The 14,173-nt window shown below is 49.1% G+C and overlaps 1 protein-coding gene across 3 annotated transcripts in view; it reads right to left on the bottom strand.

The window, feature by feature from the left end:
* The window catches only part of LOC138567068 (polyamine-transporting ATPase 13A3-like), a 656,189-nt gene that overhangs the window by 171,822 nt on the left and 470,194 nt on the right, over nucleotides 1-14,173 (bottom strand). For all 3 annotated transcript variants that reach the window (XM_069644931.1, XM_069644921.1, XM_069644914.1), the window contains one exon: nucleotides 13,353-13,477. In XM_069644931.1, coding sequence (XP_069501032.1) covers nucleotides 13,353-13,477 — 125 coding nt within the window. The remainder of the gene's footprint in view (nucleotides 1-13,352; nucleotides 13,478-14,173) is intronic.

Consider the following 14,173-nt stretch of genomic DNA (forward strand, 5'->3'; position numbering starts at 1 on the left):
CATACTTGTTGGCAGGCCGTAAGTCCAATACTGGGCGCATTCTCAAATCTTTCTTTGGCACAAGGAAGTAAGTTGAATAGATACCCTTGTTTACCTGGTGTCCTGGGACGAGTTCTATCGCGTCCTTTTCTAGCAGAATGGCGATCTCCTCGAGAAGGATCTTCTGATGTTCTAAGGAGTGTATTCTTTGTCGTGGAGGGTGGTTCCGGGGACGCTGCAGTAATTCTATACAATATCCTGTGGACACTGTTGACAGCACCCATCTGTCTGAGGTGATCCCTTCCCAAGCCTGGGAGAAGTTGGAAATGCGTCCCCCTACTGGGGTTGCGTGAGAAGGGACCCTGAACTGAGCGTCACTGCTTTGGTGGAGGCGTGCCACCTCCCTTGTTGGGGCTGCCTCTGCCTCTTCCACGACCTCTCTTGTTACCCCTGCCGTATCTCTGGGTAGACTGCTGGTTGTTGTTCCATTGTGTACCCTGTCCTTGGGCATAGTTGCCTCTTTGTGAATTTTGGCCGCGTGGGCGACGAAAATTACTGTTCCCCCTCTGGTTAGGGGGTTTGTTGGTAAGCTGGCCAAGGGATTTGAGGGTCTCGTACTCGTCCTTGGCATTCTTAAGTGCGTCTTCGACCGCTTTCCCAAACAATAGATCGGGTTCCAGCGGCTTGTCTATTAATGAAGCCTGGGTTTCTGTTTTGAACCCCGACTGCCGTAACCACGCATGTCTTTTGATAACAGTACCTTCTGCTATCAATCTTCCTGCGTTGTCCGCGGCGTCGAAAGTTGCTTTTAATATGCAACCAGACACGGCTCTCCCTTCTGCCGAGATCCGAGCCAACTGGCCCTTTAACGGTTCAGGAGCAGAGGCTATGAGCGCCGCGACTTCTTCCCATTGATGGCAGTTGTAACTTGCCAACAGGGTGGTGGAGTTTGCAATCCTTGCTTGGTAGGCGGACGTTGAGGCTACCTTCCTGCCAAACCCGTATAGTCTTTTGCTCTCCTTGTTGGGAGGAGCTTCTGACGACGATAAGGGTGTCCCAGCCCTCTTCCGAGTGTTGGTAACCACTAGGGAGTCTGGTTTAAGATGTCCTCTTATATAAAGAGGGTCAGACTGGGCTGCCCGAAAAAGTTTTTCGACTCTGGGGTTGACGGCTCTGGTGAGGTTAGGATTCACCAGGGATGGATCTATTCTACGTTGGATGGATTTAAGGATAGGGATGGTCTGAGCGACCGGCCTCCTCTCTCCCACCAACTCTTCTGCGAAGTCCCTTTCCTCCTGTACACCGTGGGTGTCGATGTGAAAATGTTCTGCTGCGCGAGCGAGAACTTCATTAAGGAGGGGCTGGTTATCAACTGGCGAGTCGGTAACTGGGGCTTCGCTCTCTACCGGGGAATCTACTCTGTAAATTTCCTGTTCATCTTCTACCTCCTCCAGGTCCTCATCATCCGCATAGTATTCAGTCCCGGTTTGTTCCTCCATAATTGTAAACTCCTGGTCCCCTTCAGGGAAAGGCTGTCCTTGGTAACTGGGGTGTGGAGTAGAGTATGGAGTAGAGTAAGGCTGCACCTCGAAGGGTTCAGGTCTTTCGAACCGGGCCTTTTTACTTAGGGGGATAGGATCAGAGGAGCCTGAGGGTGTGGCCCCTTGAGGGTCATACGAAAGGAAATGTTCTGGGTTTTTGTCATAAAAATCAGCTAAGGAAGACATCCTTGACATGACCCTGTCTATGTCTTCACTGGACCATTCCTTGGAACAGGGTATGACTTTAGTAGGCAACTTAGAGGACTTATCAAGGGTACCCTTGCTGGAAGATGAAGTCCCAGTAGATTTATGTTTGTCTGACTGCTTAGGGAGGAAGGATGGTCTTACAGGAGTGGAAGGCTGTGCTTTCCGCTGTTTCCCCCCCTCCCTGTGCGTGGAAAAATGTTTTCCCTGCCCCTTGGAGGCCCCAGAGGCTTTCGACGCCTGGCGTCGAGGGTCTGGAGAGGTATCTTGTTTCGAGCGTGGGGCCTCGCTGGTGTTAACTGCGGCCTCGGTCTCCTGGAGTGCGGCCTGGGGGTGGAAGTCGTCTTCGTCTTCCGACGATCGAACTTCCGTTAATCTAGGGAGCGAGGCACTCTTGGCAAGAGTGGATGATTGCCTTGCGTCATGAGGCGATCTCGATCGAGAGCGCCCAGAGGACACCGAGTCGGACCGTTTTATCTGTGCCTCTTTCCGAGAAGTCGACGAGGTTCGGTTGGACTTAGTGTGCTTAGTGTGTGTAGGGTGTGTAGCGCTTGCGTCGCCGGGGGTCTTCCCCATAGCCGCCCTGCCGGACAACCTTCCGTGGTCGGGGACCTGCGCTCGGCAGTCTTTCGACGCCGTAATGCCCTCGCCGTCCGAAAGTACGGCGTCGCTGCCATCGCTGAAGGCGCCCTCCGCTGCCATGGCCGCCTGCCTGGCGTGGTGGGCCCAACGCTTTGTCGAACGGTCCTTAAGTGTCTTAGGCTTAAACCTACTACACGCTCTGCAGTTCGCTTCGGGGTGGTCCCTCGGCAAGCAGAGATTGCACGTGGCGTGCCTGTCGACCCAAGGGTATTTGCGGTTGCACTTGGGGCAGAATTGGAAAGGGGTACCCTCCATACGCACCTTGAGGCAGCGGGCTGGTAAGTGTAGGAAATATATAAGGTGTACCTATATATCAAGAGTGAAGAGTATGTACCACCCCCCACTCTCCCTACTTGCAGGGCCGAGGCCAGCGGCCTTCCTAGGCCCAGATCCGTCGTGCAGCAGCCGACGGTCGATGTCTTCTCCAGCCGTCGTCGAGGGTCGACGTTGGGGTGGGGAAGGATGTCAATAAATATTTTTTAATTTCTATAATTAGTAAAAGTATGGCTAAGGCCAGGGGACTCCGCAAGATGCTTCCGACCAGTATGGCGGAAAAAAACAATCTGAGGATCCCAGACGCGTGAGGGATCTTGGGTACGGTGGACGTCACACTAGGGATAGTATTACTGGCACGCCTGTGTCGACGCCCATTTTCCAGTTTCGAAAAACAAACTGTAATACTCCGCAGCTTCCACTAGATGTCGGCCTATGCACAGCATGTGATCTAAGCAGATTCCACAAGCCTCAGAAATTATATTATAACCACTCCCCTTTAATTATACACAGCTAGATGACTTTGCAGCCCTAGACCATATGTTGAACCATGCCATCTCATCAATCGAGAAACCATTGTCCTACTCCCATCTAGCCATATATGTATGTGGGGGTTTGAATCAGCATGCATTAAAAACTTTGCAAAACAAAGAAATCTTCCTTGCAGGGGGGATGGGAAGGTGGTCATATTGTATTTCCTCACCGCCTTATCCCAGTGTACCATCATTGCCCTAGTTAATGGATGGAAGCAGCCGTGCGGTTTTCCGCTGAGCTGTAGGGGGATGGCAACACTAGTCATGTAAAAGGACTCCCCGCTACAGATTGTTATCCAGTGTTTCTGGTATTGTTCAGCCCTCTTGCTTCAATCTCGTCACTATATGGGGTTGTTCCGATATATTAAGTATGCTCGGTTTGCTATAGTTTATTTTAAAACCGGAGGCTCCTGTGACAAGTTTCCAGCAGGGATACTATATTCTGTAGTGTGGCATCCGAATTATGTATAAAAAAAAAAAAAGGAGCTCATCAGCATATAAAACCACCTTATGGTGGTTGCCAGCTATTTCAAATACTCAATAGATTCCAATGAGCGGAATTTGCATGCTAGTGGCTCCATTGATTGGAACAAGAGTGATAATGGGCACCCCTGACATATCCCCCTGCACAAAGGAAGTGCGTCAGAGAACGTCCCATTCAGCTCGATTCCAAAGCCAAACCCATGGAGCACCACCTGAGAGGGCCAAGTCAATTCTGTCGAAAGAATTGTCAGCGTCAACTCAAAACAGCACTAGAGATATAGATCGCGCCCAGTCAATCATATCGATTGCCCTACAAATGTTATCTGGAGCCCATCTTGAGACCATCTACCGGGAATAAACCCAGTCTGATCCCTCTGTATGATATCTGGATGAATGCCTACCTAACAGTCAAGATTTTTTTAATAAATGTGGGCATCATAAATAAGGTCTGCAATCGGTGTATAAGAGGCACTACTTGTTGCATCCCTAGAAGCTCCAACATAGATTTGCCCATCGTAGAAGTAATACCTCATGTGTCTACAAACCTTAAGAAGAGAGGCTCACTGTTATTATCAGATTTGCAAACCTCTTATAAAATAGGACAGAGAATCTGTCTGGGCCTGGTGTTTTATTATTAGAGAGCGATCCTGTCACTTGCGAAATCTCCTCTACTGTTATCGGGTCTTCCAAGCTAGCCCTATCCAAATCACATTCTCGGAAGATGTGCTTCACGGACAAAATCCTGTTGAACTGTAATATCTAGTCTGTCAGCCCAAAATAATTCAGAGTAATAACGAGTGAGGATGCCTATCTTATTGGGTTCGTCCTCATGCACTTGTCACCCTTCATCACAAAGTCCAGCTATTGTATTTTCGCTATGAGACTTCAGCTTATATGCCAATACCTGCAAGGCTTTATTAGAGGCACTAAAACAAAATGGTTTGGTTTTCAAGAGCTTATGAGAAATGTCCATCCACAATGCTTTTAATTCAGCCCTAGCTGTTTGTAAAAACACCCTCTGTGAACCACCCCTCTTATATTGTAAATCTAATTCCTGCACCCTTTTTCCCACTTCTGATCTTTGTGCCATTAACATCTTTTTCTGCGCTGACGCCAAGATAATGAGTTCACCCCTCAATGTGGGTTTAAAAGCTTCCCAATTCGTTGCAACTGGAGTATCCCTTAGTGTATTTTATTGAAAATAGAATGCCAATAGTCATTATTTCCTTGATTGGGATGTATAAGTATCAATCTGCATCATAATAGGGGCATGGTCTGAGGTTACAACAAATTCTATAGTAGAAGCTGAGATAGAAGGCAAGAAGGACCGAGATGGAACAAGTTACTTACCTGTAACTGTTGTTCTCCAGCAGGGGTCTGGCATGGATTCACATGCTCATGAATATTCCCTGTCATCAGGCTGGGAATCCTCGGTAAAGAAAAAATCAGTTTCAGTTTGGTTACTAATAGAAAGACAGTTCAGAAACGAATCACTGGTCTCTGGGTCATACTGCCCCCAGCCAATGACTGCCCTCTACCTAAGCTCCTCCTCTGGCAGCCTTCTTCAGATTTGGTAGCCCGTAAAGTGGCAGTAGGACCAAGAGAAAAGCCGCAGAGGGGTAGGAGGGTGGGTTCGCATGGGAATGCATGCCAGACCCATGCTGGAGAAGAACAGTTACAGGTATGTAACTGGTTCCTTCTCCAGCATGGGGTCTGGCATGGATTCACATGCTCATGAATATAAGAATACATAGTAGTACACACATGCACAACCATGGGAGGTGGCAAGGCTCAACATTAAGCATTTCATCATCTCAACATTAAGCAACTCTTACCTCCTCACCAGGCCCACCTTCAGGCGAACAGGTTGCGCAGCACTGCCTGGCTGACCCTGGACTCCTCCCTGGAATCCCGGTCGACGCAGTAGAATCTCGTGAAGGTGTGCGTCGACCTCCACGTAGCAGACCTGCAGATGTCCAGCAGGGGTACACCAGACAAGAACGCCGTGGTAGCAGCGATCGGTCTGGTCGAATGGGCTCTCGGACGGCCGGGCAATTGTCGGTTTGCCAACTGGTGACAGTGTATGATGCAGCCAGAGACCATTTGGAAATGGAAGCCTTCGAGAGGGCCTTCCCTTGGTTCACAGGTCCAAAGTTTACAAACAGTTGTGATGAAGGCTCTTCGTGCGGTCCACGTAGAACTTCAGCGCTCTAGCTACATCCAGCGAGTGCAAAGTCCTCTCTGCCGGCGATGAAGGAACAAAACACCAAGGGCTCGTTGAGATGGAAGTCCGACGGCACCTTGGGCATGAAGGAGGGGTGCGTCCTCAGCACCACCCTCAAAGTCAGGTATGGAGGTTTACAGGAGAGGGCCTGGATCTCTCCCACTCGTCGTGCAGAGGTGATGGCCACAAGAAATGCAGTCTTCCACGATAGGAACTTCAACGGTGCCGAATGCAGAGGCTCGAATGGCGGCCCAATGAGCCTGCTCAGCACCACGTTGAGCTCCCACGCCGGGGCCGGAGCCTTCACCGGCGGAACCTATCGGAACAGTCCCTTCATAAACTCCTTCACCAGGCGATGAGACCGCAGAGATGATCGCCCCGGGGTTCTGGTGTAGCGGGAAATCGCTGCTAGATGTATCTTGATGGAGGCATGAGCTAGCCCCTACTTGGCCAGCGACAGTAGGTACGGCAGCACCTGAGGGGCCGTAATCCGCAGAGGGTTAATCTACTGCGCACGGCACCAGACAGAGAACCTCTTCCATTTGTGTCCCTAGCACTTGAGAGTTGACGCCCTGGCCTTTGCAAGCACCTCCTTGCAGTCTGCCGGGATATCGTACCCTCCAAACTCTAGTGCTGCAGGAGCCAGGCCTGCAAGTTCAGCGACCCTAGGTTGTGGTGGAGGATGGCGCCTCCTTCTCTGGCGAGGAGATCCGCGTCCGTCGGCAGTTTGACCGCGGGGGTGGGGGGGGGTGGGGGAATGCGGACATGTCCAGAAGGTCTGAGAACCAGATCTGCCTCAGCCACGCTGGTGCGACGAGGATCATCCTGCACCGGGACCGTCTGAGTTGATTGATGAGTCGCAACGGCAACGGTGGGAACGCATACAGAAACAGGCCATCCCAGGGGAATGAGAAGGCATTGTCCATGCTCCCGGCTGGGGAAACCTGCTGGCGAACCTCCGCCACTTGGTGTTCGTCGCGGTCACGAATAGGTCGATCTGGGGATTGCCCCATCGTTGGAATAGCAGATCCACTAGATCCTGCTGCAGTTCCCACTCGTGGCACAAGCGCAGCTCCCTGCTGAGTGAGTCGGCGATGGTGTTCTTTATTCCTGCCAGGTGGAAGTGTACCAGAAACATCCCCTGGGCGACAGCCCAGTGCCACAGATCCTGAGCCTCCTTGGATAGGGCTGGCGATCTGGTGCCTCCCTGCTTCCGGATGTAGAACATCGTGGTGGTGTTGTCTGTGAAGATCCTCACCACCTTGCCCTTGGGGGACGGAAGGAACGAGCTGCGGGCCCAGAACACGGCTCGGAGCTCCAGGACATTGATGTGGAGTGACCTCTCCTCCGGGAGCCAAAGGCCTCTTGCATGGAGATCTCCGGTGTGCGCTCCCCATCCATCCAGGGAGGCATCCGCCGTCTCCGCATCAGCCTTGATGGCCTGCAGTGACTCGTGCGCAGTCTTGCCAAACAGGTTGTTCGCGTCGAAAGGAATGTCCAGAACTCTGGTCTGCACGTCCTGGCAGAAATCGGTTGCCTTGAGCCAACCATGCCAGCGAAGGCAAACACTGTTGCCCATCTGGCGGAAGCCGGTGTCAGCAATGTCCGTGGCAACCGTTATGGCATGGTCCGACGCCACCTCGCCTTCCTCTAGGATCTCCAGAGCCTCAGCCCTCTTGTCGTCCGGGAGGAAGTCCAGCAAGGGAGCGATCTTGAACCATAGCTCCCTGTCGTTGCAGGCCACAATCGCGAGGGTGTTGGCCGCTTTAATCGTCATCGCCGCCGAGATGACTCGTCGTCCCATAGCGTCCAGTTTCTTCCCCTCGCCGTCCGGCGGGGAGGTCGAAGTTGAAGCCGTGGCCCCGCTGCAGTCTTCTTGTTTGCCGCTGAGATGACGGAATCCGGAGTCGGCTGCGCCCCAAGGCACATGGGGGTGGAATCCGGGACCCGGTACTTCTCGTACCGGTCTCTTGGCAGGAGTCGTGGATGGGTTCTTCAGGAGCGACAGCCCTTCGTCCCAGATGTCGTCAAGCAATGGAACCGAGAGGACCGTCTTCCTTTTGGCCTCACGCCATGGATGGAGGAAACCTTCCTTCTTCTGTTCTTCGGGGCAAAGCTGGAAGAGCTTGGATGCCCTGGCGATCATGGCGTGGAAGGAGCCAATTTCGTCGGGCGGGGAGGCCCGAGGAGGTGATGATGGAAGGCCCATCCCGTCGTCACCACCGTCATCATCCGTACCCGTCGTGGCCGTCTCTGTTCCCGTATCATCCCTCGGGTCAGGGGAAGGAGACGAAGGCTCGAAGGCCGTGAACGCTGGAAGGGCAGGGGGGATGAATTCTTCTCTGCTTGCTTGGAGGGCTTCCCGACAGTCCAGGCTCCGCTGGATCGTCCGTTGGGGGTAAGGGCAACCTTGTCTATCTCCGTACACAAGGCCTGGATCGCCATCAAGATTGCTCCCGAGTTGTCCTGTGGCCCAGGTATCGGCTGAGATGGGCGCAACCTTTGGGGAGTGGAATCCTCCGCCTCTACCATCGCTTTCTTCGTCCGCCTCGTCGGAATCCCTCCCGTGGGACCGGACCTCCTCCAACTTCTTGTTCAGGATCTTCGCGACTCCAGCCAACTCCTCTTCAGAGGCTGTATCTGTGTCCGTGATGGCCACTGCCCCACTCCCCCCATCTTTTTCCACCAGGGTTTTCACAGGGGTCTTATCGATGGGCTGAAAAGAGGATTCCCTCGATAGAGGCCTTAGCCGGGTGAATCAAGGCCTTCACGACTTTGGACGTGCTTAAGGCCTTCACCTCGGGGGGAGGGTCACCGCCTCGCTCCCCTCGGCTGTCTCCGTCGGGATCGACCGGGACTTCTGCCGAAGCTTACCCGTGTTCTCAGATTTCCTCTTCCCCGAGCCAGAGCGTTGGCTTGTGGTTGATTGCGTCGGTGAAAGTGCGCCCTGCCTGGCAACCAAGGAGCCCGACGGATCGGCGCTCCTGGTGTCCGCGGACTCGCAGTGCTTTGCCTTTTGTTGGGCCCCCGTCGCCGGAGCACCCTCAAAGGTCTTAGAAGACAGCTCGGACTTCTTCGTCTTCTCACCTACTGTTGGGCTCTTCCCTTCCAGCCAGTTGGTGAGGCGGATACGCCGATCCTTCATAGTCCGTTCCGACATGTTCTGCAAAACGCACAGTCCTTGGCAATGTACGTTTTGTCTTTGTGAAGGCAGTAGAGGCATCTAGAATGCTCGTCCTCCTTGAAGACATTCTGCAATCCGCATCCAGGGCAGCTCCTGAACAGGATCCGAGTGTCGCGTTTCCTTTGTCCTGGGCCATGTCCACGCGGGGTAGGCCTCAAAGATCTCCTAGAATCCTCCAAGAAGCAAACCTCGACGAAAACTTCGCCCTTGAAGGGCGTAGAAAATTCAGAACCGGGTCCCCGTTGATTGGAAGTAGAAACGGTGGAGCTTGAGGCTCGATTGACCGAAAAAATAAGATTTAAACTCTTTGAAAAATCGCAAAACGCAGTAAAAGCTTTAGAGCTATAGCACGAGGACTCCCAACACTTGAACGTGCGGTAAAAATCTGAAGATGGCTGCCAGAGGAGGGGCTTAGGTAGAGGGCAGTCATTGGCTGGGGGCAGTACCCAGAGACCAGTGATTGGTTACTAGTAGAAAGACAGTTCAGAAACGGACCTGAAACTGAGCATAAAATTCCTCCAGCTACTGATTGGGGCCATATATTGAGAACAAGGACAAATACCTTCCAAAGCCTACATGAAGACCTATAAATCTCCCCAAACATCTTACATTTTAGAACAACGTAGTTACTCCTGCGTTCTCATTTTGGAGCAATTCAAAATGTTGGGGTGGATACCCTCTACGAGGCATCCGTGTCCAACACTCCTTTCACAGACGAGTGTCCTGTAGTAGCATTATATCAGCTTTCAATTCCGTTAATTTTGAAAGTACATTCTTCCGTTTCATAGGGGAATTGAAGCCTTGTACATTCAAAGAAACTATTTTAAGTACCTCCATTTATAACCCAACATGCAAACCTCTTCAACCATGGGATCACACCAGTGGGCACCGTCTCTCGCCATCTTCATTCAAACTGGTTCTCCTGTCATTGTAATGACCAGATGGTAACTCACAACATCGCCATACTGTGACCAGGAAGTGCATCGAACAACTTTTACATAAACCACCCCAATTGTTATGGATAATAGCTTTGCTTCTTGCTTTTGTAAATCTTCCACTGTACCGCGTGCATGACTTGGAAAATTTAAACCTAAAACAGGTTTACTAGATATTGTTTGGGGAAGAGTGGCAAATTATTGTAGGCATGATGTGACAGTGTCAGCACAATGCAACATATTAATGGTCGAGCAGCTAAAAGGGGCAGCCATGGAGTGCAGCTCCTGTGGGTTGGTGACTTTAATGTTAACTTTCTAGCTCCACATAGACCTATTGCTTCCTATCCGGATTACACAGGTCTATATTCGGGGTAGTGACTCATATGCATTTGTTTTTGTAGCAGCTGTATTAACAGCGAAGATGACACAGTATTCCTTATTCAATTAAGGGCAAGGGAATTCTTTAATAATCTTCGAACTGTGTGGGGATGTAGATATTCCCATTGGATTCCCCATGGTCTACACAAGTAAACGAGTAGGTGGGTACCATCTAGGTTTACCTGGTCCGTTCACCGAGGTGCACCCCTTTTGGGAAATGTAGTCCATTTCTGTTTTTTGTATTTGTCCACAGATTAACTAATATATACCAGCTGAAGTGAATCCTCAACAGTACTGTTTCAAAGGGAAGGGGTATTTAGGTAATAAAACACACTGTCATTGATATGAGAAAAGTACTATTGGGTTCTGTGCTTCCTACCTGGCAATTTACTTTGTTCATACTTATGTTATAGGTCTGAGTTGCATAGTGCATGACATACCACTTCATAATATTTAAGTCAAGCATCCATGTGATGGAAAACAGTTGTTGAATGGGGTATCCCCCTGAAGAATGTTCTAACTAACGAAGAATAGAAACAAGTTGGGGCAGAACAACAGTGTGACTAATTCAACACAGGATGTCTTGTATATGTGTTTTTAATTGGTGGTTGTGTGTTAAGTTTTTTCACTCAGTCACTGGGTGTGGTGATAGATTTTGTAAGTGCTTTAACATTCATTGTATTCACTATGTTGGCATGATGTGGTATATCATTATCTATGCATTTCAATAATTTTGAAAAAATATATTTTAATTTACTTTTTGATATATGAATAAATTATTTCTGTACTAAATACATGCACGTCCTTGGTTTTATTATCTCAGACAATTGGTGGTAGGATTCTTTGAACCAAGTGCGAAGGATTTGTTGCGTTATATATTCGCTCACACATACCATCAAGTGGCAAAGGACTGGTGTAAGTACATGACACTGAATGTTAACTGGATGCACTGCAGCACCAACCGATGGGAAAGCCTGTTCCCCAAACAATAGCTAGTAAATCTACCACTAACAAGATACAAACTTAAACACATAGTGGGACAGTCGCACTGAATCCCAGAGTACCTTAATGCACCCTCCGTGAGAGGCAAAGTATCTCTTGGATGCAGATTTAAATATCCACATCCTTGGCGAGACTGCACATTAAGTCTCCCCAGAGCAAAAATCATGTCAGACAGGCAGAACCAGGGAATAAAATGACCAAGGCCACTCCGTAGGTGTAGTAGGGAACTTATACCTTAAACATTTTAATCTGCCTGGGAAGAACCACATCTAGTATTCTCTCTCAGCCAGCCCACAAGTTTTGGGATATTTGTTTTGCTCAGATAGTATTGATCGTGAGAAACCTGTCTCAGGAACGTCATCTGTAGGCATTTGATTGGTGGTCCTCATTTTGCCAAACCAACAGTGATTTCTGCTAGTCATACACAGATGAGGATCTCACTACATCTTCTGGATTCTAATGGCTCCTTGGCGTATGTGGGCATCCTTCACCATTCACTCTGCTTGCATGAGGCTCTCTTCCTCTGGTCTTCTGTGTTAAGATCTGTGAATTAACAGCAATCCTGAAATCTGCCAGAAGTGCAATTCGTCAAGAGTTCCTGTGCTCCACGAACCAGAAGAATGTATTGTGCGGCTAAGTCCAGGTGGCTCCTTGACGAAGTGAGGGGGTCTTGCTCATACTCACCCAGGGGGAGGTCACAGATTATTTCCTTATTTCCAGGAAGGCTCATCATTCCAACCCTTCAACGGTTATCGCTTTGTCATTCTGGTGGATCATGTTCCCACTGCAGACTATTTTGTTGGTCAGCACCCACTCAAGTACAGAGGGCTCGGCCCCCAGCAGTAAAATACTCATTTGGGACCTTTAAGTTTCTATTTAATGGTAGATCAAGGTGCTAATGGCAATCATTTTTTAAAGGTAATGACAAATAAATTCGTATTTTTAAGGGTGATGCTGGCCTTTTCAAGGCCTTTTGATGTAGAAGACTTACGACATTTCAGATGGCTCGCTCGGAGGAGGGAGTTACTTTCATGATTGTTAAGATGTCAAAGACCTCCATCTTCAGCTCTGAACAGATATTGTGAGTCCTGACAAAACTTTAAGCAGCAGATTTAGAGAAGACAGGGTGCGAGAAGGTTAAAAGATTTTACAAGCCTAACTTTTCACGGTCTCCCTCCACTTTGGCTCTTTGGATTAAGAAGAGTTTACTTTCTATGAGGCACAATTTCGGAGAGAGTCGCTGCTAGTGCCTTAGCAGGTGCTGACTTGTTCAGAGTGGAGGAGTTGGGTTTTTTTGATTTTTATTAAAAAGGGTCAATGGGGGCCATATTTCCACATTGTGAAAATGTTTTTACCAACTTGCTATCAGTCCGATTTGGGGTGAAAATGTTGTCTTTAATCTTATATTTATCCACACTCTTGCTATATATATTTACCACAATATTTAAATGAAAGACATAATTGTATTATTGACACACAAATGTACAATTATTTCTTTCCTTTGGGGTGCTGGTGACTACCTGATGAGATAGCATCTCCTTCTACTGTAAGGAAGGATTGAAGTGGAGCAGGGTCTGCTGTGTAGTAGACAGTTTCCCAGATTGTTCAAAGTCATTCGGGCAGGAGATGCAGAAAAAAAGGACGATTTGTAAGATGGCCGTCAATGGATCCAAAAGAGCCACCGCCTATTTTGGTTCTGGCTGGAGCATGAAGTTAAGCAAATACCAAGTGCTATAAGCAGTACTGGCTGGTCCAAGTGACAGAAGCCTTAAGGAGAAAGCAAATGTTCAGCAATCCCGATCATGATGCTGGGATATAGTCTTCACAACTACCCTCTCATACCCAACATGTATACAGGAGAACTAATGCTAGGACGCAAGAGAAGGATTCAGGCGGGGGGAATAGGTGGGAGTGCAGATCATCTGACACAATAGAAGATTTGAATTCCTGCCCAGGTCTGACCAGTATTCATACCTGTAACCATGACGGTACGGATACAGGCCCTTCGTAGCTCCTCCAACACCGGGATGGTCTCAGCTTTCAGTTTGTTCTGCATCATAATTAGTCCCAGAAAGTCCATGTTGCATTCAATAACTTCCCTGCAGATTGGAAAATAAGATCAGTTAAGCGGGATTGAAAACAGTCTTCTCGGTCTAAATGAGAACTCAAAAGATAAGTAAACCCATGCATCAAGTGGAGTCCACAGATATTTAGGAAGGTGGTCTGGAAGTCCAGCTGCATTTCTACATTTGTATGGGCATAAAAAGCCTTTCAGAAACTCACAATACCTAATTACAGTGTTTGGACTGCATGACATTTATGTATTGCTGAAATTCATTGGAACTTAATAGCGAAGAAGTAGAAACAGAGGCACACAATCCTATGGTACGGCCATGGAGGCCACCATCGCCATGAATGGTTTAAAGAACCCCATTTATCCGGGGACAAACTCATCGACACAGAATCTGTTCATGTGGAGGTTCCACAGCGACGGTAGTCCTGCGGTATGGCAAGGTAGATAAGAGACAGCCATTAAGGTCTGTACCTGGATGTACTGAATCCCTGTGCATTAAAAATACACAAGACCAAAATCCATGTATTGGACTGACTTTACAGAGATGTTGGCCAGCTACGGGTGAAGCAGTTCAAACCGACACAGACTGCAACTATGTTGCATTGGGGGGGGGGGGGGAAGTAGGGGTTCGTGTGCATAGCATTTAGGGCCCTGCATAGGAATAATTTGCAATGAAAATACTTCATGGAATCTGCTGATTCACAAGCCAGTAAATAAATGG

This window comes from Ambystoma mexicanum, chromosome 1p (assembly GCF_040938575.1).
Source record: "Ambystoma mexicanum isolate Mex_15411 chromosome 1p, UKY_AmexF1_1, whole genome shotgun sequence".
NCBI classification, from domain to species: Eukaryota; Metazoa; Chordata; class Amphibia; order Caudata; family Ambystomatidae; genus Ambystoma; species Ambystoma mexicanum.